General features: G+C 42.9%; 1 protein-coding gene across 3 annotated transcripts in view; it reads left to right on the top strand.

Annotated features, from left to right (window-relative positions):
* The window catches only part of LOC129702390 (tumor necrosis factor receptor superfamily member 27-like), an 84758-nt gene extending 69995 nt beyond the window's left edge, over positions 1-14763 (top strand). For 2 of the 3 annotated variants that reach the window (XM_055644165.1, XM_055644166.1), the window contains exons 9-10: positions 4150-4610; positions 14118-14763. In XM_055644165.1, the coding sequence (XP_055500140.1) occupies positions 4150-4610; positions 14118-14131 (475 nt within the window). In that variant the 3' untranslated portion in view covers positions 14132-14763. The remainder of the gene's footprint in view (positions 1-4149; positions 4611-14117) is intronic. The other variant, XM_055644167.1, reaches the window with a different exon arrangement.
* Positions 14764-27238: the final 12475 nt, after the last annotated feature.

Here is a 27238-nt window from a genome sequence, read left to right as displayed (position 1 = left end):
GGCCCAGGACAGAAAGGTCGGATTCGGAATGGGAGAGGGAGTTGCTGTGCTGAGCCACCGGTGGATCAGGTTGGTTATTGCGAACTGAGCGGAGGTGTTGGGCGAAGCGATCGCCAAGCCTGCGCCTCGTCTCACCGATGTAGAGCAGTTGACACTGAGAGGTTGGAGGAGGTGCAGGTGAACCTCTGCCGCACCTGGAAAGACTGCATGGGTCCTTGGATGGAGTCAATGGGGGAGGTAGAGCGACAAGTGTAGCATTTCCTGCGGTCGCAAGGGAAAGTACCAGGGGAGGGGGTGGTTTGGGTGGGATGGGATGAATTGACCAGGGAGTTACGGAGGGAGTGGTCTCTGTGGAAAGCCTAACGGGGAGGAGATTGGGAAGATGTGGCAAATGGTGGGATCCCGTTGGAGGTGGCGAAAATGTTGGAGGATTATCAGTTGTATGTGACGGCTGGAAGGGTGGAAGGTGAGGACAAGGGGGACTCTGTCCTTGTTACGTGTGGGGGGATGGGGAGTGAGAGCCCCCTACGGGGTACAGAGGAGACCCTGGTGAGAGCCTCGATGAGGGGAACCCACGTTTCCTAAAGAATGAGGACATCTCCGATGCCCTGGTTTAGAACACCTCATCCTGGGAGCAGATGCGGTGTAGATGGAGGAATTGGGAGTAGGGGATGGAGTCCTTGCAGGCAGCAGGGTGGGAAGAAGTGCAGTCCAGATAGCCATGGGAGTCAGTGGGTTTATAGTGGATGTCAGTCAGTAGTCTGTTACCTGCAATGGAGATAGTGAGTCCCACCGTAAATGGAGGAGCAGCACCTCATATTTTGCTTGGGTAGTTTACATTGTCTTCCCCAATTTCAGGTAGTCCTCGCATTCTCCCCTTCCCAGCTCTCCCACAGCCTACTGTCTCCACCTCTTCCTTTCTTCTTCCCGCCCCACCCCTGACCCCCACATCAGTCTGAAAAAGGGTCTCGACCTGAAACGTCACCTATTCCTTCGCTCCATAGATGCTGCTTCACCCGCTGAGTTTCTCCAGCATTTTTGTCTACCTTCAATTTTTCCAGCATCTGCAGTTCCTTCTTAAACATTTAATCTTTTGCAAAGGTTCTTCACTCCATAGCCTTTTGCTTCAGGGGTAAGTGCACTGCCACTAAGCCACACCTGATACCGGTACATGGTCAAGTTAGGAAAGATTCATTGATTTATGCCACTTCCTTCATTTTTTATCAAAGTTGATGGATTTTGCAGTCTTGGTGGTTCCTTTAGATATCTGGCCACTGAACCTCCAACCGAAGATCAGATTCAATGCCAAACACGAATATGTCAATGCACTGTAAAATTTCCATTGCTTGATTGTGACAGGTAACTCGGTTTAACCGGAATGGCTTTAATAGATGACTTTAGGTAGGTTAATTGATTAGTTATGGGCCTGTCCCGCTTAGGCGACTCTTTAGGCGACTTCCAGGGACTAATTTTAATGGAATCCACCTACAGCACCTGGCAACAACATCCGACAACCTACGCCAACCTCCGCCAACCTACGACCGCAAAATTGTTGCCATTGTCATCTGTCGAAAATTTTGCGGAAGTCACCTGTAGTCGCCCAAAAAAATCGCCTAAGTGGGACAGGGCCCATAAAGGTGTCGGGTGTAATGGGGAGAAGGCAGGAGAATGGGGTTGGAAGGGAAAGATAGATCAGCCATGATTGAATTGCGAAGTAGACTTGATGGGCTAAATGGCCCAATTCTGCTCCTGGAACTTATGAATTAACAAACAAGTGATTGTCCTTGCGCCTGTGCAGTATTTTTCCCATCAGATAGAAGAAAATCTCAATTAGAGTGCAGCAGTAAATTGATCTTCAATTGCTTAATTAGTAAATTACTGTTTGCATAAATATGATCTAAAAATAACATTCAGTGTGACAAATTATGTTCATCATTTTCTAAAGATAAATCACTTAAGATTAGACATGGGTGTCGGAAATTTCGAAATTCTGAAATATGAAATATTTTGGGTTGGGGAGGTTTGCCAGTCTTGGATTTTCTTCTCTGGAATGCCGGAGGATGAGGAAAGAACTGACAGAAGTATATAAAATTATAAAAGCATTGATTGGGTAGACAGACAAAACCTTATTTACCAGGATGGAAATATCAAATAGTCGAGGGCATAGCTTTAAGCTGAGAAGGGCATAGTTTAAAGGTGAGGGGCGTTTTTTTTACAGAGGGTAGTGGGTGCCTGGATTGCGTTTCCAGGTGTGGTGGTGGAGGTAGATACAATCAAAGACCCTAGAGGAGCAAGATAGACCACTCCTCCGAAATCCAATGGGCTGACGTGTAGTACGTGATGGAACGTCACGGCCGCCATTTGTTTATGCCTCCCGCTGTGCACTCCGCTCTATCATCTGGTGTCATCAGTGTTGTAGGGAACAGTGTTTGATTTAGCGCATCTATCACATCACATATTTTAGTTAATTTTATTGTCAATGTTTTCCTCCTGTTCCCCCATCTTTCCTCCCCAGCCGCCACCTTTGCATAGTTCCCCTTGCATTGTATTGTGCAGTTTCCCTTCTATTGCTTTAACACACACTGTGCACAAAATGAAATTTAACATATATATATTTATATGAATGTGTGCGCCTGTGTGTGAGAGGAAAGTTACGGGTCTGTCCCACCAGCATGCGATTGCATGCGTCTAACGAGACCAAACGTGGCGACCGCCGCCGCCGTCGCCGAACCCCCCGGCCCACCATTGCACCCAAAGATGATAGAGCAGAGTTGTATAATCTTTGACTGCACACTTCTTCAGGGCGGGCTTGTGATCTTTGCTTGTGATGTCTCGACAATTCGAGGGACATAACGGGTTACAGCCACCGCCTTCCTTCCCGGACACGAATCTGAGCTCGAAAAATCTCCTGGTCACTGGGCCTAATGTGTCCCGCGGGCCATATTTTGGAGACCAATCCCTTACAAGATCAAAACCAAAAACGTACAGAAGTGTTAAAATTATTGTCTTTATTATTGTGGTGAGTAAAGATCTATTAAAAATAAGTCTAATAACTTTCTAATGTACCGACAAGCCTAGTTTCCCAATGGCCGTTGAGGGGAGAACAGATAATAACATTTTCACAACAGAATATCGACTGAAAATAATAATAATAATTTCTCACCTTTTGTTTTTATTGGGGAACCTAAAGAATGACAGGTCGGGTTGTCTACATTTACGATTAGAACAATTGATAGCAGAGCAGTGAGATGAAGATTTAGATAAGGACGCCATGACAGTGTGCGGGATGCCCAATAAAATGGCGTCGACGATCACACACGTCATACTACGCGTTTTTCGAGGAGTGGTCTATCTTGCTCCTCTATAATCTTTGTATACAATAGTGACATTTAAGAACCTGTTGGATAGCACATTGATTTGCAGGGAATGGAGGGATATGGATTATGTGCGGGCAGATAAGAGTTGTTCTTGGCATCATGTTCAGCACAGACATTGTGGGCTGAAGGGCTTTTTCCTGTGCTGCAATACATAGAAACATGGAAACATAGAAAATAGCTGCAGGAGGAGGCCATTCGGCCATTCGAGCCAGCATCGCCATTCATTGTGATCATGGCTGACCGTTCCCTATCAATAACCCGTGCCTGCCTTCTCCCCATATCCCTTGACTCCACTAGTCCTTAGAGCCTATCTAACTCTCTCTTAAATCCATCCAGTGACTTGGCCTCCACTGCCCTCTGTGGCAGGGAATTCCATAAATTCACAACTCTCTGGGTGAAAAAGTTTTTTCTCACCTCAGTCTTAAATGACCTCCCCATTTATTCTAAGACTGTGGCCCCTGGTTTCCTCCCTCATTCCAACATTGGGAACATTTTTCCTGCATCAAGCTTGTCCAGTCCTTTTATAATTTTATATGTTTCTAAACTCCAGTGAATCCAAGCCTAGTCTTTTCAATCTTTCCTCATATGACAGTCCCGCCATCCCAGGGATCAATCGCGTGAACCTACGCTGCAATGTTTCAATCACAAGATGTCCTTCCTCAAATTAGGAGATCAAAACTGTATACAATGTTGTATGTTCTATGAAGTGATGCTTGATGTACAATTCTGGAAGTAATTCTTTACTAATTGTAATACATTCTGTTTCTTCCAGCACTGTTACCTGCCCTGCATTTCCCAGCTCCCTTCCACGTGGCTCCACTGAGTGCCAACCACTAGTTCAAGCAATTGGCTGCAGTGATTGCTCAAATCCGAGTTCTTCGGAGGGTGGAACGGGGGGCAAGCTCCTTGGGGATTGTGGTGAATGTGCCCGCGTTGTGCCAGGAGGAGATCCCTGCAACGCCGCCATGGTGCACTGCGCCTCGGGCTGCCAGCGCAGACCGCAACACCTTCCCATTGAGTGCACCGAGCTGGACCTGGAAGGGTATCTGTCGGATGTGCAGTCTGATTGCATTGTCATGGCCCAGGAGACGGCAGCACACTACCAACCCTCAAGACCACAAGAAAGGCCAGCTCTAACGTCCGGTAGTGTTGGACCTGATGCTTGTGGAAAGCAGTCATGGATGAGGGAACATGTAGAGGGCAGATCAGAGGAATGCCACTGCATTAGATGTGGTAATGCTCAGCTTTACAATCAACCCACTGTGAATCAGTGGGTAAACAATTGCTTCCATTAAAATGAAAATGATGTGCTATTTGATGTCTCTAGCACATTTGGAAATAATTGGAAACTTGTTTCTTTAGGTCCTTTAATCTTCCCTTTTAACAGGCATCATTCTACGATGAGAAATTGGTACATTGTATTTGGTTCTCATAGCCATGGGGGTAGGAGTACAGACAAAATAACTTCACTGGTGCCATTAAGGTCCTCTCCGATGTGGCCAGTACAAATAAAAACAAATATGCTATGTTCAAAAAGCATTAATATGCATTAATAGCACATTAAAACATTTTAAAACCTCAAAGGAGAAGGGGCACTAGTTGATTAGCATTTTGGCATTCTTAACAGCAAATTACCACTATAAAATACAAAATTTGATTAGCTAGAGACAAGACAGTATGTTGTGGTTGCTGATATGAGACAGCATGGGATGTGCATGTAGGAATAAATCTGCATGCATTTCCACACTTGCATTTATAATGGCATGCTGAATGCTTCAGAAAGCCGTATGAGAGGGAGTACAACTCTTCCAAGTGTTTGGATCAACAGTTAACGAAGTGGCAATAACAAGGACTGAGTGTAATCACCATTTATTTTTGATAGGTTTTATTTATTGTGGGTTTCTCCTTTCTCCAATGAAGCATCTACCTTTCCCCTTGCACATATCTCCCCCATTACTACGACCAGAGTGAGTCTGCTCTTCATTGATCATGTTTCCACAGTCGAGTTTCTATAGTTGTTTCGGCATGTAGAGGACATGATAGTAGCGGACCTGGTCTGAGATAAATTACAAACCTACTGGCTCCCTTAGCTACCTGAACTACACTTCTTCCCACCCTGCTTCCTGTAAAGACTCTATCCTGTACTCCCAATTCCTCTACCTACGCCGCATCTGCGCCCAGGATGAGGTGTTCTATACATTAGAGATGTCTTCATTCCTTAGGAAACGGGGGTCCCCCTGTTCCATTATAGATGAGGCTCTCACTTGGGTCTCCTCCACATCCTGCAGCTCCGCACTTACGCCCCCTCCCCCCCATTCATAACAAGGACAGAGTCCCCATTGTCCTCTCCTTCCACCCCTTCAGCCGTTATAATCCACCAACATTTTCACCACCTCCAACGGGATCCCACTACTCGCCACATCTTCCCATCTCCACCCCTTTCTGCTTTACGCAGATATGTTCCCTCCACAACTCCCTGGTCAACTCGTCCCTTCCCACCCAAACCACCCCTCCCCAGGTACTTTCCCCTGCAACAGCAGGAGATGCATCACCTGTCCCTTTAGCTCCCCCCTCGACTCCATCCAAGGACCCAAACTATAATTCCAGGTGAGGCAGAGGTTCACTTGCATCTCCTCCAACCTCATCTACTGTATCCGCTGTTTCATGTGTCAACTTCTCTACATTGGTGAGACCAAGCGCAGGCTCGGCGATCGTTTCACTGAACACCTCTGCTCAGCCTGTCTTAACCTACCTAATTTCCCGGTTGCTCAGCACTTCAACTCCCTCTCCCATTCTTAATCTGACCTTTCCGTCCTGGGCCTCCTCCATTGCCGGAGTGAGGCCCAGCGCAAATTGGAGGAACAGCACCTCATATTGGGTAGTTTACACTCCAGCAGTATGAACATTGACTTCTCTAACTTCAGATAGCCCTTGCTTTCTCTCTCCATCCCCTTCCCAGTTCTTCTACTGGTCTTACTGTCTCCGCCTACATACTCTCTTTGTCCCGCCCCCTCTCCTGACATCAGTCTCGACCCGAAACGCCGCCCATTCCTTCTCTCCAGAGATGCTGCCTCACCCGCTGAGTTACTCCAGCAGTTTGTGTCTACCTGATAGTAACACATTGATCTCAGACAAATTTATCATTAAATGGAATATTTATTTGTTGGCTAAGCAATCCTACCACACCGTTCAACCAATGGTCCTTATCTTCACCAGTAGATGATTTCTTGCTATGGAAAGATCTTTACTTAAAGTCAGCTAATGGTGGAGCAATCAACTCCTTTAATAAGGAGTTACTCCAGTACTATGTGTCTTCTTATGTAAACCCGCATTTGCAGTTCCTTTTGTCTCTAGTTATTTTATAACTAAGGCCATTGGTTAATGGTCCATCAAATAAACTGAAGTTTACAGAAAGTGCCAATTATTAGGATGATTAAATATGGAGAGGCTATTTTTAAGGGGACAAAGAAGAAGATCAAATTACATGAAAATTTGCTACTTGGGAAACAACTTTCCCTGATTCTAGTTATTTATAATAAGACACAAAGCGCTGGAGTAAGTCAGTGGGTCAGGCAGCATGTCAGGATCTGAAACGTCACCTATCCACGTTCTCCAGACATGAAACATTGCCTATCCATGTTCCCCAGTGATGCTATTTCACCCGCTGAGTTACTCCTGCACTGTGTGTCTTTTGTAAACCAGCATCTGCAGTTCCTTGTGTCTCCAGTTATTTATAACATTGTTTAATGGTTAATTCAAAGATTTAACACAAAGAAACTGAGTTTAGAGTAATTCTTGTTTTGATGATTACTTGCTGTGATTTTTGTTCTCTCTGGAAGGGCTGTATCTCAATTGGCTTTGAGAATATCAATTAAATATAGAGCTCAGTTTATTCCTATTTTATTTGGAACATAAAAACATCATTTGAAGTGTTCAATGGAACAGGATCAAATGGTGTTACTTAAAGACCCTTGAGTATAATGCTCTGTTGCTTAAGATTAATTCTGGGTTTTCTTTTCTTGGCTTGGTTACCTGAAGTAAGATAGCCAATGACAACCCCCAACTGGTTCAATTTGAAAAACAATGTTTTATAACTTTGTTCTTATATGTTGCACCTGGATACAGTACTCCCCGTAATGTTTGGGACAAAGACCCATCATTTAATTTATTTGCTTCTGTACTTCACAATTTGAGAATTGTAATAGAAAAAAATCACACATGGTTAAAGTGCACATTGTAATATTTTATTACAGGGTATTTTTATACATTTTGGTGTCACCATGTAGAAATTACAGTTGTGTTTGTACATCGTCCCCCCCATTTCAGGGCACCAGAATGTTTGGAACACATGGCTTCACAGTGTTTGTAATTGCACAGTTGTGTTTAATTGCCTCCTTAATGCAGGTGTAAGAGAGCTCTCAGCACCTAGTCTTTCCTCCAGTCTTTCCATCACCTTCTGAAACTTTTATTGCTGTTTATCAACATGAGGACCAAAGTTGTGCCAATGAAAGTCAAAGAAGCCATTGTGAGACTGAGAAACAAGAATAAAACTGTTAGAGGCATCAGCCAAACATTAGGCTTACCAAAATCAATTGTTTGGAACATCATTAAGAAGAAAGAGAGCACTGGTGAGCTTACTAATAGCAAAGGGACTGGCAGGCCATGGAAGACCTCTACAGCTTATGACAGAATAATTTCTCCATAATAAAGAAAAGTCCCCAAACACCCCAGATAGATCAGAGACACTCTTCAGGAGTCTGGTGTGATTTGTCAATGACCATTGTCCGCGGAAGAATTCATGAAAAGAAATACAGAGGCCACAGTGCAAGATGCAAACCATTGGTTAGCCGCAAAAAAAAGGATGGCCAGGTTACAGTTTGCCAAGAAGTACGTAAAAGAACAACCACAGTTCAGGAAAAAGGTCTTGTGGACAGATGAGACGAAGATTAACTTATCAGAGTGATGACAAGAGCAAAGTATGGAGGAGCGAAGGAACTGCTCAAGATCGAAAGCATACCACCTCATCTGTGAAACACGGTGGGCGGGGGTGTTATGGCCTGGGCATGTATGGCTGCTGAAGGTACTGGCTCACTCATCTTCATTGATGATACAACTGCTGATGGTAGTAGCATAATGAATTCTGAAGTGTGTAGACATATCCTATCTGCTCAAGTTCAAACAAATGCCTCAAAACTCATTCTACAACAAGACAGTGACCCCAAACATATTGGTAAAGCAATAAAGGAGTTTTTCAAAGCTAAAAAATGATCAATCCTCCTTGATCATTGGCCATGTCAATCACCCGATCTGAACCCAGATGCGCATGCCTTTTATATGCTGAAGAGGAAACAGAAGGGGACTAGCCCCCAAAACAAGCATAAGCTAAAGATGGCTGCAATACAGGCCTGGCAGAGCATCACCAGAGAAGACACCCAGCAACTGGTGATGTCCATGAATCGCAGACTTCAAGCAGTCATTGCATTCAAAGGATATGCAACAAAATACTAAACATTACTACTTTCATTTACGTGGCATTGCTGTGTCCCAAACATTATGGTGCCCTGAAATAAGGGGGGACTATGTATAAACACTGCTGTAATTTCTACATGGTGAAAGCAAAATGTATAAAAATGGCCTTTATTAAAATCTGACAATGTGCACTTTAACCACATGTGATTTTTTACTATTATAAATCTCAAATTGTGAAGTACAGATGCAAATAAATAAATGATGGGTGTTTGCCCGAAAGATCATGGAGGGCACTGTAGGATGTTTCGTTTCACATAGTCCTTTGTCCTTGCCGTGCTCTGAGTCATGCTACCATGAAACTTGGTTGACAGCCCAAACTTGTTACATTAGGAAACTGTTGATCGGGAGATTTATGTTCAGTAGGGGTGGTACTCATTCCAAGCCCTTCAAAGTATATGGAACTGAACTCGTTGTTGGCAGTGACCTGTGCTGAGAGTAAAAATAAGACAAACTGGCTTTGTGTGTGATATATGGGTGATCAGCAAAAGTCATGCCCTTGTCGGCGTCAGAGTGACTAGACATTGCCAATCATCATCCAGTGGGAAAACATACAAGCAAAAACCTGCTAATTGAGAGTTCTCTCCCCTCCGACTATAATTTTTTTTTTTTTCTCTTTCATTATTTCCTTTTTATTTTCACAGTTTTATTTAACTGACTGCTACAATCATTGTTTCTCTGATTTTAGTTTGTGTTTCTCGCCATCTTAACTACTGGACGGCCGGGACATTTTGAGCCTTCTGATTCTTACTTCTAGTCCACGGTAGTTGTGGCACGGCTTTCTCTTGTGTTCCTTGATGTGCACTGGGTGGACTCTACACCTCGGCAAGGCCACCAACATCATCGACGAGTCGCACCCCCCGGTCACTCCCACTTATCTCCTCTCCCATCAGACAAAAGGTATAGAAGTGAGAAAAGTCCACATTCGGGGACAGTTTCTTCCCAGCAGTTATCAGGCAACTGAATCATCCCACCAACAACTAGAGAGCAGTCCTGAGCTACAATGCACTTCATTGAAGACCCTTGGACTATCTTTGATCAGATTTTACTGGACTTTATCTTGCACTAAACATAGTTCACATTATTCCCTTTATGTATCTGTACAATGTAAACGGCTCGATTGTAATCATGTATTGTCTTTCCGCTGACTGGTTAGCACACAACAAAGGTTTTTCACTGTACCTTCGGTACACGTGACACTAAACTAAACTGGGCTAAAATGCGGTTGAGACAGGCCCTATCCAAGAATATCCCACCTTCCCCAAGCTCACCATTCTAACAGGCTGCCTTTCCATTCCAACAGCTGGTTAGAATGATTGCAGATGTGCAGCTTGGAATATAGCCATTGACTTCATCAATTTCTGCTCCCACTTTGAGTCAGTGAGTTTTCTTTATAAACACCGCCTGGTCATGAATTATTTATTTGCGGGGTTGTTTTCACTATTTGTTTCAACATCAGTGCAGTAACAAACTTGTTTTATTTTACCCAATTAGTTACTTCTGCAGAATTTCAAAAGTTTTGCGTGAGAATCTGTCACTTTGTCTTCTGCAGTATATCATTTTGTATTGCTCTTGCTCCTAGTTTCTCGGCTCTCCTGTTATAAGCCACTAGTTGTAGATGTTGAAAGAGATTGTCATGCTTTTGACATCGGGGGATGCTAAAGTGCTTTATCAGCATTTAAGCATCTCCGAAGTATAGACACTCTGGGAGCAAGGTAGCTAAATGTTCACAGTAAGGCTCCACAAATACAAAGGTGTTAAACATCAGGCGGGCTGTTATTTAAGATTATTTGAACATTAAGTATCAGCCTGGATGCTGAACAGAATGTCCCTATTAGTAATAAAGTGTGAATATATTGCTCCCAATGGATCTACTGACTTTAATGGAACCAAATGTGTGGAGCTGGATGAACCAACAAACAAAATCTAGGCAAGCATTCAATGCTGGAAACAGAAAGGATTTTTCTTTCTTAACAGTGAAGCTCACAAATAGAATTGCAAATCTTCCTGAATTCTGCCCTCTGGATCTTCCCTTTTCTTCTACACATTGTACTCTAATTTGACTGAATTTGTATTTATGTAGAGTATTATCTGATATGATTAGATAGCATGCAAAACAAAGCTGTACTACTGTGCATGTGACAATAATATACCTAAACCTAATTGATTGAATTAGGCACTTGAGGATATTAATTCATCCGCTTTCTCTTAAACCACAAGGTAACATTTATTTTCTTAGATTAGGCCCAGAACCAAGGTGATGAACAAAGATCCTGGGTATATCAGCCTCATCTTCTGCTGTTTCTCGGGCATTAGACGCTAGTTTGGAGCTCATATTAATGTGTTGCTTTAGGATTCCATTCTTCTGCTCAGCCATCACCTGGGCTAAAGATAGAGTCACTTTGTGCTGCCCACTGGCGGCTCTAGAATATTTCGGGATGTCGTGGCGCAGCGGTCGAGTTACTGCCTTACAGCGTCAGAGACCCGGTTTTGGTCCTAGCTACGACTGCTGTCTGCACAGAGTTTGTACATTCTCCCTGTGACTGTGATGCTGCGGTTTCCTCCCATGCTCCAAAGATGTACAGGTTTGTCAGTTAATTGGCTTCGGTAAAATTACAAATTGGCTCAAGTGTGCAGGATAGCGCTGGCGTGCGGGATGATCGCTGGTCGGTGTGGACTCGGTGGGCCGAAGGGCCTGTTTCTGCTCTGCATCTCTAAAGTCTAAATTATAGATTGTGCACGTGCATCCTTTTGTCACCCATTGCCATCTGATTAGTGCATGGAGCTAGATGAACCTGCATTTTAAACTAATTTACTGTATATCTTTCTGTATCAGGTTCCTGAGTTGAAAAAAACCCAGTCACAGAAGCCTGTGAATCAACTCAAGGTCGTTTTTTTTTTCTCCATCCCCATTCCCCCAACACCACCACCACTTTTGACCTCTTGGGTGGATTCCTTTCTGAACTGATAGTTTTGCAAGTCAACAGAGGGAACTATTAGAGACTGCTGCCTGCACAAAATACAATGTGCATTTGCTTTTTACTACCAATGAACTATGCTGAGTCCCTAGCATGGTTGGTGCTGTCACATTTAATTGAGGTCGGATGGTTAATCTCCTCTTCATGGCCCTTCATTTCTCCCACATCCATAAAAATAATGACCACCATTTCACTGGCGGTATGAGCAGACGTGACCTACAAGCCACTTTGAGGCAGCCGTTTGCTGTGCTGCTATTGAAGGTTGATATTGCTTTACCTGAATTATTATTCCTTATACCTAATTACTGGAAGCACACCACTTCATCCCCCATCACACCATTCTTGCCCTCACACAAATTTCACCCACCTCGTTGTCCAAGTTTTCAGAATCTTCGCGATCGATTCTCTGACCTTCTATCCTAGTCAGGTTGAACTTTGCTCACTTCCACCAACCTAACAATGCCTCACTCTGCCCGTAACTCAGCCTGTCTAGACCTGAAAAGTTTAATCCAGACGTTTTGTTTGTTCTAGAAGTAAATTACATCAACAATCGCCTGGCCAGCACCCATCCTCAGTCCAAAGTAAACTTCACTCCATTCAAAATGCTACTGGTTGTGTCTTGCATCACACAAGCCCCACACATCCATCATTCCTGTCATCCCGGAATATTTTTCTTTATGTTTAAAATTCCTCACAGATACTGTTTAACCTCCATCTTATTCTGGATGTGCTTTCAACTCTCTGACAACATACTCTATACTTCCTTCTCCAGACTGCTTTGTTTTTCCACTTCCCTTTGTTCCATTATGACATTTCTTAAAACCACCACTTCTCCCAACTTTTGATCTATTGTCTTTCATCCTTAAATGAAAGCTACTTTCATTAAATCAAGAGGCGTGTAATGTGTGCAGTATTCATGCAGAACTCCTCCTTACTTGAGCAATGAGAGTTTTCAGTAAGATTTATTGTTACTTGGTGATGTATATGTCACACAAAACTTAATAGGGTATTTTCAATTGCTCCTGACTTTTATGTTGAAACACCATATGAATTAAATGTCCGACACGTAATGAATTATTGGTTTAGAATCAAGTAATTTCATATTAATTTCTACGTGAACCAGTGAAACAGGATTGTTTTAAAATATTTTCTGTAAAACTGAACATCCCAGTTCTGTGTTGGAATGTCAATCTAACTTGAGTTCAAATCCTGAAAGTAATATCAATGATCATATTTATATTTGTGGTTATGTTTTGGTGAGCCTTGTCCCAGCACACCCAGGAAACATGTCAGGGCAACACCACTTTGGGTAGAGATTTGGGCCAGTTTAATGAGGCCTCCATGAGAACTTGCATGATGGAGTACATGGTACCATGCACCAAATGTAGGCTTTGCACATATGCTGCCCTATCTATCATGCATGATACATTGCACTTCATTTAGTTTTGTTCAGTTTAGTTTATTGACACGTGTACCGAGGTACAGTAAAAAGCTTTCGTATAAAATGCATGTTCCACTTGACTCGTGCCATCAAACTTCATTACTTGTGCTCAACAACCTCCCTGTATGTGGTCTGAATATACATTTAAAACATTCTATTAATGAGCACATCGATTCATTGCCCAATGGCAAATGACTGCCTGCTCCTAGCAGAGTCAGATTGATATACTTTAGCATTACATATTGTAAAATATTTCTAAATCAAGCTGCACTGACACCCACAGCGTTAATTATTTAATTCGTGATCTTTTCCAGAAGCAGCTCTGGTTCAGTTGACCTTACATAAGTGACAATGGGCAAGTGGTTTGACATGAAAATATCTCTGGGCGATTTTCACAATGGTAGTTATTAGAGCTGGTGCAGGAGATGGGAGGAAGGAAACAGTGGTAGCAGAGGCAGAATGTATGTGGCAAAGGCCGCCACTGTTAAAGTGGGAGTGACCAAATGAGACGTAGTCAATGAAACACAAAGAAAGTAATAAGAAGGAACTGCAGATGCTGGTTTACACCAAAGATGGATGCAAAACGCTGCAGTAGCTCAGCTAGTCAGGCAGCATCTCTGGAGAACATGAAGATGTTTTCGGCAAAGGAAGGATGGTTGCCGCATTCCAGTGTCAGGACAACAAGATCAGATTACATTTGATTATATTACTTTATGCTCCTCTTTATTATTGTGTTTATTATTTCTGAATCTCTATCCCTAGTGTAAATTTATCACCATGTTTCTGTTGTTGCAGGTGTGCACATTTAGCTCCTGCAGAACCAGTGGGAAGCTTGGACATTAGAGTTGGATTTCTCCCCACTGAGCGAGCAGGGAAAGGGGCATTTAGAAAATGGTAGTTGTGCACAGATGGAGGATGACAGGAAGATTTGAAACTACCTTGGCTTTTGTACCTTAACATTGGTGCAATCAGCCAGTGCGGTGATTTGATGTCGTGAGCCATCGTGGAATTCCCATCAGTGGAAAAGCTAGTCGAATTTATGGCGTGATGGACATGGATAACAAACAATTAATCTTTTGCATTCAGGGCTTGAGTGAAACTATTCTCTGGTATGTTCGGGTAATGGGTTTTGGGACCAATTGATGCTAAGGGAATCAAAAACATGTTGGTGTCTTAAATTACAAGGGTCATGCTGACCATTTAAGCAATCTGATTTTGTTACAGAGGAACATATTTTGCCTGTTCAATTCCTGTGATATTTTCAGTAATGGGTTTCCCCTGTGGGAGATGCAGAACTTCAGTTCTCTGCATATTGCTGATATCCATTATCAGTAGCTCAGTGGTATTACATTATGTGTAACTGTCAATGCAGCAGCTAAGCAAGGGCTCAAGAAACAATCAAAGTGCCACCAGAATACTATTATTCCCACTAGCCTTAAGGTGACAATGCATGATGTGATATCTTCTAGGGGAAATTGTGAAGAACACTCTCCATTAATGCAGATATCTGAAATATCTGGCCGTGCACTCAGGCAGCAGTGAACTTAATACTGTGAGTTTAAACCTGTGGAATTTTATATTCTGTCATTTTCTCTGTTTTTGGGATTAATTTGTTAGCATTGAATTTTTGTAAATTATGTTTGTAACTTTATGCTAACATTTAAGATTTTAAAAAATCTCATGTGGTTGTTAATTCAACATTTTAAATAAACTATAATTGGTGATGCCTCCAAGAGGAAGATATTTAATGTGTTTTAATTTTCTTGTAAGCGAAGAAAAGGGAGGCTGAAGAATCAGCCACAAGGAAGAACCAACTGCTTAATAAAGTTTTCAGCACGTAATATCGTGCTTCTGAAAAGTGTGAAAAGTCTAAGAAATTTGGCACATCAAGGAATACTCAAACACATTTCTACAGATGCACTGCATAACAGGGAACTGCATATGCTGATTTACAAAAAAAAACTGCTGGAGTAGCTCAACAGGTCAGGCAGCATCTCTGGAGAACATGTATAGGTGACGTTATTGGTTGTGACCTAAAACGTCATCTATCCACTGGGTCCCTGTCACACAGGAAGCTTGGGCCTCCAAAGCAATATTCCACCACTCACCCATAGCCCCCAACTGCACAAGCACGGCTCATTTCCCCTCATTCCTAACACTCTCTCCCCTCTCCTCTCCACCCTCCCTCTTCGTTCCCCTCTCCTTCTCCCCCTCCCCCTATCCCTCCCTCACCTCTCTCTCCCTCTCCTTTCCCCACCCCTCACTCCCCCCCCCCCCCCCCCACTATCCCTATTCACTTCCTCCACTGCCATCCTCTCCCTCTACTCCCCCCCCCCCCCTCCTCACCGTTTCCCTCTCCTACCCTCCCCCAATCCCTCCCTCATCTCTCCTTTCCCCTACATGCAGTCACTCGCTCTATAACTCTTCTCCCCTCCCTACTCCCCCACTCCCCCTCCCCAGGATCTCGAGGTTGCCGCTCCTCTCCCTTCTTGCGTTCCCCGCCATCAGCGCCCTTAGAGCCAGGCCTCAGATCCTCGGCTCGGCCTGGAAGTACCAGCGGCTACAGGCGGGCCGGCATGTGGGGGGGGGAGAGCTCGGAGAAAAGACGAGGGAAGAAACATAGGGGCGAGGGGGGTATCACGGAGGAAGGGGCTGGAGCTGCAGGGCATTGCGATGGCAGTGCGTTTGGGACTCACAGCGGGCGCTGGACGCTCTCCGCCGCTGGGGTCAAACTCTCCGCTTTTCGTTTGGCGACAACTCCGACTCCGGGCCGGGCCACTTCCGGTCCCTCCGAAAATTGCGTCCGGTTGGAGACTTCAGCCGGCCACCCACAACGTCCCTCAGCTCCAGTAAAGGCGCGATGGCGCAGGAAGGGGCGGACTTTCCCGGGGAGTGACAGGGGAAGAGACCAATCCGCGCGGCGCTGACTGGCAGGAGAGGAGGTCGATCTGCGCAGGTTTTTACGATTTTTAAACCTTGCTAACTTTTACAATATACTACCAATCGAAACAAAACTTCTTGCACTCGCAGCACAGGAGAATGGTGAATGAGCTGGCAAAAAAATCATAGCGCTATAACATACTGTTTTTGCTCAAATAGAAAAACTCTGCAAACTGGAAGAGCACAAGATCAGAGTTTTAGTTATGGATAGATGGATGAATGGATGTATGTATGTTCTCAAGAGATGCTGCCTGACCCACTATGTTACTCCAGCACTTTGTGTCTTTGTTTACTGTACATCATGGCTATGACCTGGATTATTGGAATTGCAGGTTAATGACTGGAATATTTAAATGCAAGTGGATCAGATTTTTTGCAAATAAAGATCACGTCAGTGAATGGCAACTGTGAAATAAAAAGAAAAGTGAATGGCCTGGATAGAGTGAATGCAGAGAGGATGTTTCCATTTGTGGTAGAGACTAGGATCAGAGGCCATACCCTCATAATAAAAGGATGTACCTTTAGAAAGAAGAATTTATTTAGCCAGAGGGTGGTGAATCTGTGGAATCCATTGCTCTGGAGGCCGTCAATAGATATTTTTAAAGCGGAGATTGAAAAATTCTTGATTAGTACGGGTGTTGGGGCTTATGGGGTGAAGACAGGAGAACGGGGTTGAGAGGGAAAGATAGATCAGCCATGATTGAATGGCGGAGTAGACTTGATGGGCTGAATGGCCTAATTCTGCTCCTTGGACCTATGAACATGACCGGTTTGGTGTAAAATAAATGACTCCAGAGCCGCCATAGACAAGTAGCAGTCTATCTCATTGGAGTCTCTTCCGTCATTTATTCACACCAATTTCACAGTTTCCATTCACTGATATGACCTTTATTTTGAAAATAAAAATCAGATTTCAGGAAATGGCCACAGATGTTGGTATTAATGGCAATACCCACATCCCTTAAATAAGTACTTTAAAAGTTATTTTTTTTAAATTGATTCAAAAAGCAAATAGCTGTTTCTCATCAGTAAGCTTGGATGGCGTGAGAGGAGAGAAATTAGTTCAGTCATTAAGCATCCATAGAAATGAACTCAATCCTCTTCTGGACTAATATCTGCACAGATGTAGGTCCATATGTGCACAGCTTCAAGAGGGTAACTTGCTTCATGTTTCCACTTCTGACACTTAGCCATATAAATGCTCAGCCAAACCAGAGATCAAATCCAAACACTGTGGCGTGCTACTGAACAATAATTTTCCATTGTGACATTTGTATTCTTTTGAGCATATGTGAAGACCAAAGTGGTTTCCTGCAATTGCTATATATTTTTTTAATTGTCAACCCAATTCACTAGAATGTAAACCATGGACATCTTGAAATAGGCAGATATATATGGATTTCCTAGATAGGATCAAACTAAAATCTTAACTATTGTTTATCTTGTAATCACTTCTCAATTTTGTTAACTTTGTAAGTCTTTATAATCCAATATGGTCCTGAAAATATGATTAACACTTTGAACAGTTGACAGCACCATAAAATGTTATGAATTCATTGTACACTCTTGACTTGACTCTTGCCACTGGATTACACATTTTAGTAAGTCTGCTGCCCACAAATAAATAAATAAGCTTGCTCAGGATGTTTTAAAGTTGTAAGATTTTGCAAATTCAAAGGATGATGCGATCCTGAATTCACAAGTTCACAAGTTATAGGAGTAGAATTAGGCCATTCAGCCCATTGAGTCCACTCCGCCATTCATGGCTGATCTCTGCCTCCTAGTCCCATTTTCCTGCCTTCTCCCCATAACCGTTGACACCCGTTCTAATCAAGAATTGGTAACAAACTATATTTGCAGAAGTTCTTCTCTGAAAGCAATTGTCGACAGTAGTCTAGGTCTGTGAGAAGGAGTGTCTTGGTTGTATTTTACCATGTTGACCATGCATCGGGTACAAACCAAGAGTCTGGAGGATAAAGTAAATGAGTTGATAATGGAAAGCATCTTAGATCAGCCAGAATTCGCCCCCGCCTGGCTGATTTTATTTCATTTCTTGAGGGATGAAACGTATTATTGCACATCAATTGTCTCTGGAGCCGATAACTGTTAATCCAGGTCCTGACTGAAATAGCTGTGAAGCACAATAGTTGTTTGATCTTCGCAACAAGTTCTTCAGCAGATTTGCACCTTCTCCCATTCCTGAGTTTCCACTTAATTACCTTCTGATGAGGACTTAATTCTATCTGATCAGCATTCTAAGCTGTTGTGCACTTAGACCGATTTCTCCTTGGAATTGAAGTTCCTGAAACACACAGCTGTCTAAAACTATTGGACTAATGCTATTCTGTGAAACCTTGCTTGACCAATGTATAAGTAGATTAAACAAAACTCTGGAAATGCTTAGCAGGTCAGGTAGCATCTGTGAAGGATTAATGTTTCAGCACCGAGTGTTACCTCAGTTAGTCTCTCTGCAGATGCTGTCTGGCCTTTTGAGAATTTCCAGCAAACCTTGGATTACTAGCGTTTCTAAGTATTGCATCTGCTGCATATTTGCTCCATCAAATGTCTGGTAGCATTGGGTATAATGAAACCGTGTACAAATTAAATGAGTATCAGGATGTACCAGGATGATTGGATTACCTTTTTTTCTCTGCAGATCGGTTAGATTAACCTGTGACACAAGGAAGATGTCAGAAATTGTTAATCAAGATTTTGTAATGTGGTACTTAGAAAAATTCAAGCTATTCGGGCATAGTCAACATGGTTTAGTGATGACGGCATCATGTTTGAATAATTTATTGGCAATCTTTGAAATAATACCGTGCTTGTAGATAAAGGTGAACTGGTGCTTATACCATATTTTGATTACCAGAAAGTCTTTGAAAGGTGTTACATTGACCCGACACAGCCACATTTGTCGCACATCGACCCGACACAGACCAATTTGCACTTTAGACTGTTTTACTGTTCTTTTTATAAATCATGTTTCTCGGGGTATCTAAATCTAAATGTTATTAGTTATTTAAGTTATGACATCGGATGGAAGCTGCATACCAAATCTCATTATAAAATATATTATTATTATTATTATCTAAGTTTGCTGCAGAGAACAAAAGTGTATGATTTAAGGGGTAACACGTGTTGGTGCGGATAGATGATTAATTGTCTGACAGGAGTCAGCGAGTGGGCATAATTGCTTCATTTTATGGTTGTTGCCATGTTAGCAGAGGTGAGATGTAGGAATGAATGCTGGGGCCTCCACATTTTGAAATGTATAATTACCTATGTGAAGCACAGAAGATATGATTGCTAAATTAGTTGATGATATGTAGGGAAGCATGCCATGAAATGAATATAAGGAGGCAACAAGGGAACATGGTTTGGTTAGGTGTATATGGAACTAGAGTGGATGGGTGTCATGATCAACATGGATGAGAGATCAGCGGATCTACTGTGTATAACTGTTTTAAAGTCAGTGAACGAAGATGTGTGAAATTAAGTAAAATGTGGAAAAAAAATAAATGGTTTGTTTTGGAAAGGAAAAATGGAAAAAAAATCAAATTATTTAAATAATGAGACAATGTGGAGTTTTGAGATACAGAAGGTTCGAAGTATCAGAATATCTGATTTCCCAAAGGTTAGTACACATGTAGGGAAATGAATAAGAAAAGGGAGGAGTTGGAAGAGTGAACAGTGTCAGTCTCGTTCGGTATGGAGTCGTGTTCATGAGCTGGAAGCATTTTAGAGAAGGTTTACCAGCTTGGTGTCAGAAATGTTATATGACAGTAGACAATATGAAAATAGATTTGCCTCTGCTGGTGTCCAGAGGGATGAGAGTGAAATTCATTGCATACAGACAGAGAGATCTAGGAGTACACATCTCTGAAAGTGACAGTTTAGTGAAGAAGATGTTTGGTGCCCTTGTCTTCACTAGCAACTATAGTTGGGACATCATAATAATACAAGTCATTGATGAGACCACATTACGAGTGCCTTGTGCAATTCCAATCACCCAGCTTGACCTTAGACTTTACTTTAGACTTTGGAGATACAGCGCGGAAACAGTACATCTCTGGAGTATGGGAGGAAACTGGAGCCCCTGGGGAAAGCCCATGTGGTCGCAGAGAGAACATGGCAATGGCCAAGAAAGCACACCATTGCCTCGTTTCCCTGAGAAGGCTTAGGAAGTTCGGTATGTCCCCACCAATCCTCATCAATTTTAGCAAACGTGCCTTAGAAAGCATCTTATCAAGATGATTCACAGCATGGTTTGGGAACAGCTCCATCCAAGATCGCAAGAAATTGCAGAGAATTCTGGACGCAGCCCAGATCATCGCACAAACTATCCTCCCTCCCATTGACTCCATCTACACTTCACGCTGCCTCAGCAAGGCCACCAGCATAATCAGGGATGAGTCTCATCTGGCCACTCACTCTCTCCCCTCAATCATCAGGCAAGAGGGACAGAAGTGTGAAAACACACAGCTGCAGATTCAGGGACCGTTTTTTCCCCAGCTGTTATCAGGCAACTGAATCATCCTATCAAGAGAGCAGTCCTGAGCTACTTTCCACCTCACTGGAGACCCTTAGACCATATTTAATCAGACTTGACTGGAATTTCTCTTGCTCTAAAAGCTATTCCCTTTATCATGTATATGCTGTGAGTTGTCTGAGTGTACGGGCCTGTGATGCTGCTGCAAGATTTTCATTGTACCTCATTCCAATAAGCTTGACTAGAAAACAACAAAATGAAAGGAAGGATTTAATTAACAGACAATTACAGGGCAATGTGTGAAACTTCATGGAAATGGGGCATAGGATTGCTCGTGTAAACGTAATGGGCTGAATGTCCTCTGTGCTGCAACTTGCTTCTAAGAAAGCTTCATTGGATGTGGTCTCAAACTGCGGAGCATCCTGGACAATACAGCTCACCCCCTCCAAGACACACTGGTCAACCTGAGTAGCACCTTCAGCAACAGACTGGCTCCACCAAGGTGCACCACAGAACACCACAGGGGATCTGTGCAATAACTGGTCACTTGAATGTCATTATTGTTATGATACACATAACACTTTCAATGCCTTGTAACTTTATCTTTTGACTGGTGGCAGGCCAAATTCTTTCTGGGATAAATAAAGTTGTATCGTATCATATTGTATCGTATGAAAGACATCATGTATAGTTTTTCCGCTGATTGATTAGCAGCAACAAAAGCTTTTCACTGTACCTCGGTACAACATGACACTACACTAAATGTACAAACTCCGTACTGACAACACTCATAGTCAGGATCGAACCCAGGTCTCTGGTGCTGTTACATTATACTTATGGGCACCTCTCAAAGACACTTTACAAAATTTAGTAAGCAGATTACAAAACCTATAAGCGGAATGAAACAAAACCAAAAAAATGAGTAAGGAAATCAACAAAACTCAATTCAAAGAGAGAGCAGCGGTAGCTAATCACGCCAGCGTTCACTCTCCCTTCCGGCAGCCATCTTGAAAACGGAACAAGCAAAACACATTTTAACATTGAACAACCACCACAGTGACTCCTACACACTCCTCACTGTGGTGGAAGGTGAAATAAAGTTAATTTCCTTCCCCTAGCTCTTCCTCGGTCATTGGCCTCGAGCCCCCGTTGACGGGATGGTCTTGACTCCTGTAGCCGGCGTTCGGGCCCTCAGCGTCGAGGCGATCCACTCCCACATCGGGAGGATGTCAGCTCCCTCGGCCGGGCGATCGTACCTCACGTCAGGGCTAGTCTATAGGAAAGATGTAATTAGATTGGGAAGAGTTTAGAAGAGATCCACTTACTGTTTTCTGGGCTTGCATTATAGGGAGGCACTGGATAGGCTACACTTTTTCCTTTGGAGAGTAAGAGGCCGATGGTTGACTTTTTGAAGTGTACAAAATCATGAGGTGCATGGATGAAGTGAACACTCAGTCTTTTCCCCAGACTAGAGAATACTTAAACTCAAAGCCATGGGCTTAAAGTGAGAGAGGTGAGATTTACGAGGGTCCTCGGGGGCAACTTTTCACTCTGAGGGTAGTCCGTATCTGGAACAAGCTAACAGAGGAATTATAGAAGCAGATACAATTACAGCTTGCAAAAGTAATTTGGACAGATAGATGGATAGGAAGGGATTAGAGAGGAATTGACCAAATGCAAGCAAATGGGACCAGCCCAGAATGCTAACTTTGTCAGCATAGACATAAGTTGAAGGGCCGATTACTATGTTGTACAGCTTTATGACTATACTAGACCAACTGGGACCCGTTGGGTCCCTGTCACACGGGACACCTGGTCCCCCAACGCAACCCGTTCCCAAGCGCAATATTCCACCACTCACCCGTTCCCCCATATTCCACCACTCACCCATAGCCCACAACTGTGCAGGACTGAGTGTTGCTCGATTGCAACTTTGTTACAAGCTGGGCCATCAAGGAACTATATGACTATATGAGGTGTAGCATTGTTTTCTCCCAGCAGGTTGTTGGCTTTTGGTACATTCCACCTCAAAAATAGGGTCTTTGGATATTATTAAGAGAGGTAGATAGATTCTTGAAATGCAAGTGGTGAATGTTTACCACAGTTTGTAAGGAATTGAACTTTGGTTTTGATCAGAGCAGACATGATTTGATTAAACGGTGAATTAAACTTGAGGGGGCAGGGTCTATCGCTGCTTCTAATTCCTATGCGTGTGTGCTCAAGTATTGCTTATACTAACAAAAAACATGGATTGTAGCAAAAGCCTTTCCACCTGTCGATGGTGTCCATGATCCCAGGAGCCAAGTCATTACATTCTACTTAACATTTGATATCTGCACTTGTTCTTGTAAACCGCAGCCCTGCCCCAAACCAGAAATTCACCCAGGCCTATTTTTAAAGGTGCTAATTGACAGAGATGTAACCAATTCATCGACTGTGGACAAAATCTGTTGCTTGAAACATTAGAGTCCGTTAATTCTGAACCTACCGCCCAATCTGCGGTGAACAAATCAGTTCATGCATATCTTTTAATTTTTTTCCCCAGTTAAAAAAAAATCAGAAACAGGCTTTTTTTCCCATTAAAAAGAAGCTCAGTTCTACAATTCTCTATTGATATTATCAGTATTAAGATGTGTGATGGTTTGCTCTTGGATCTTTTTCAGCACATGTTTTTTTTTCTAGAAAAGCAGAGAAATGCTGATGATTCTGGCTGGTAAAGTATGCGTGAGCTGGCTTTGTTTGCAATGATGAATTAATGTGTGCAGTAAAAAAAATGGGCTGCCAAATCGATTCTGACAGTCTAACTTGTACTTTGGATAAACATGCATTAATTTTGGAAAGTAGATAGGGTTTTTTGTTCACAAAGGTGCTGCCTATGTCTATCAGCCTTGAGGGCACCACTAGATGTCTTCAGATTCACTCTGAGAGATGTCAAATAGGAGAACACGGCTTCATATAAATGCCTTTCATACGATACAATACGATACGATACAACTTTATTTATCCCAGAGAGAATTTGGTCTGCCACCAGTCAAAAGGTAAAGTTACAAGGCATTGAAAGTGTTGTGCATCATAATAAAAATGAAATTTAAAAGACCAGTTATTGCACAGCACATATGTAATATTGCACAAACATGAAATTAAATTATTGAGTGGAAAAGTCCAGGATGAGAGATGTGTAAAGATGGGGGGGGGGGGGGGGGGGGTCAGTCAGTCTACCACAAGCCAGAGTGGGAGCAGTTGTACAGTTTGATAGCCACAGGGGAAAGGGTCCTCCTGTGGCATTCTGTGGTGCACCTTGGTGGGGCCAGTCTGTTGCTGAAGGTGCTCCTCAGGTTGACCAGTGTGTCATGGAAGGGATGAGCTGTATTGTCCAGGATGCTCCGCAGTTTGAGGAGTATCCTCCTTTCCGAGACCACATCCAATGAAGCTTTCACAGAAGCAAATTTCAACACAAAACTACATTCAGCCAATTAGGTTTACAGTGATTCATACGAGCAATCCTATGTCCCATTTCCATGAAGTTTCACACATTGCCCTATAATTGTCTGTTAATTAAACCCTTCCTTCCATTTTGTTGTTTTCTAGTCAAGATTATTGGCATATGAGGTACAATGAAAATCTTGCAACAGCATCACAGGCATATACACTTAGACAACTCACCGAATATAATTTATACATAAATTCTGCAAGACTGTGCAAAAGTAAGAGCACAAAAATACACAATTAGAAAACATATCCATGGTCACACAATATGTGGTCTGCAGTGTTCCATTGCAGAGATAGGATTAGTATTGTGCAGGTCTGGTCAACAATTTGATGCTTATAGGAAAATAACTGTTCCTGAACCTGGTAGTGAGGGACTTCAGGCTTCTGTTGATGGTAGCAGTGAGAAGAGGGTACTAGCCAAGCAGTTCAATGATGCTTTTATTGTCATGTGTACAGACACACGGTGAAATTATTTTCTTACGTACAGTCCAATACAGTACTTCCAAGCCTAAGCACATTGTTGAGTAGCAAGTGTATGCAGGAATAGTCAACTGAGCCTGCAGGCATGAGGCACTACGCTTTAGTGCCATTTTGGGGATGGTGGGGATCCTTGGTGTTTGATGCCAACTTCTCAAGGCAGCATCTCATGTTGATACTTGTGATGGTAGGGAGGACTATGCCAGTGATGGACAGGGAGCGCTATGGCAGTGATGAACCAGGCTGAGTCCACCACTTTCTGCAGCCTCTAGCATTGGAATTGCCATACCAGACCAGATCAGGATAATTTCTTCAGTGTAATCCGTGGTCATTTGTTAGAGTATTCGGTGACATGCCAAACCTCTTTTAACTTCTGAAAAAGTACTGCAGATAAAATGTACTGCTGATTTGATCTCTAGCAATGATTGTAAGCCAAGGACACACCAGAGGGATCTGTACACAACAGATCTGCAAGTTGGATCGCAGAAGCTACAAGTGTCCATCCTGCAACTCCGCTGCCTGGGAGGACCAAAATAACTGGTCCACAGAGGCACCGCTAAATACGACCCTGACCAGAGCATTGCTTTCTGACTTGGCATTGTTACTTCATCGAACTGCGGGCGCTGAAAATCTGAATTTAAAGCAGAGAATGTCTGAAATGCTCGACAACTTGGGCAGGGGTCTGACTCAAAAGCAGAGAAGTTGCTAGGTGAGAGGAGAAAGGGAGAACCTCAAGTAGACACAAAATGCTGGAGTTACTCAGCTGGCCAGGCAGCATCTCTAGAGAAAATGGATACTGACATTTAGGGTCACGACCCTTCTTCAAACAGAAGAATGGTCCCAACCTGAAACATCAACTATCAACTTTGGTATAAACCAGCATCTGCAGTTCCTTGTTATTACATAAGGAGAAACTTATCTCCTCTCACCTAGAGCAATAATAAGGTTCCTCTTATCCTCATCTTCCACCAATCCAACTTCCACATTCATTATGTAAATTCCTTCAGCTTCAGTGAGAAGCCACGATTAGGTATATCTTGCCCATCCAAATGGACCATTGCTTGTGTGACTGTCTCATATACTCTTCATATTGCCAGCATCACTGCAACTGCAGGAGATACAATCCCATCCAGTCCAGGATCTCTCCCATTGCCACCACCCAGTGACCTGAGCGATCCTGCCATGAAGGAATAATTTACCTGGTTTGGTGTACTGCATTCCGCGCAAAAAATCTGTTCTCCTCCACAATGGAGATTAAAAAAAAGGTTGATTGGTTGAGTGGTTTACTGTCTACCTCTGTTCAATATGCAAGGGTGAACATGGACTTCCTGGGGCCTATCACTTACATTCTCCATCCCGCACTCTGATCTCTCTGCCCTTGATATCTTACACTCTTGCAATGAAGAACAATGGAAGTCTTAGAAATGCATCTTGTCTTCCCCTCTGCTGTTCTGCTTTCATTCATCTTGTTGTTTACAACATAAACCATCAATATTTGATGCAGGAATTGGCCAATCAGCCCTTTAAACCTATTATTCACCTATTCCTTCGCTCCATAGATGCTGCCTCACCCGCTGAGTATATCTACTTTCGATTTTACCAGCATCTGCAGTTCCTTTTTAAACCTGTTGTGTCATTTGATAAGTTTGCGCCTGTTGCGACTGTAACTTCAACCCCACATTCTCATGTTATGTGGTTAAATTCCTTTGCAATAAATGCTGACATTCTGTTAGCGTTCCTCCTGGTTTGCAGCACTGCATACTAATGTGAGCCATGCATTGCGTTCCCCCACAACCTCTTAATCCCCAATCTCTGATCATTGACATAATATCGTGTTTTTTTATGTTGCTCCCCAAAATAAATGATTTCACATTTGCTGTAATTACTAAACCTTTAGCCCCCTTCCACAGCTGATGCTAGACTCCGCCAGCTCTTGTATAGTTAAAACTGCAGTCATCAACAACCCATCACAGTTAATCCCTTTGTTCTCTCCAACCCTCCCACATCTGCAATTTAAAATAACATTGATTTCTATCTCTTTTCAATCATGAACAGAAGTCTTCGACACGAAACATCAATGCTATTTCTCTATTCACAGACGTTATATGACCAGCTGAGTATTGGCAGTATTTTTATTTTTTATTTTTGTTTCCATTTATTTGCTGAACTCCCAAGCCATCCACACTGCAGATGTACCCACCACAAAAGACAGGCTCGACGGACATGTGTCTCTTTGCTGACTCTCGATCGCAGCCCACTAAAGATTAAGGTGAACCAGTTTGGTTCTACAGACAGTTGCCCATATGAGCCCTTAGTTAGAAGTTTGAAAATGCCGTGGATGTCACTGTCTTAACCTTTGGTTTGCGTTTCAGGTGTTCCAACTGTTTCCCCATTATACCCAGAGACAGTAAACTGGTGTTGAATGAAGTAGTGCATGTGCCAGCAGGCTTTCCAATTGTTAGCTGAAGTGATTGTTATTTGTGTTTGCAAAGTGAGTGAAATGAAGTCACTTCACTGT

Source organism: Leucoraja erinacea, chromosome 12 (genome assembly GCF_028641065.1).
Source record: "Leucoraja erinacea ecotype New England chromosome 12, Leri_hhj_1, whole genome shotgun sequence".
In the NCBI taxonomy this organism is placed as follows: Eukaryota; Metazoa; Chordata; class Chondrichthyes; order Rajiformes; family Rajidae; genus Leucoraja; species Leucoraja erinaceus.
The sequence above is the reverse complement of the archived record's forward strand: the minus strand, read 5'-3'. Positions and strand labels throughout refer to the sequence as shown.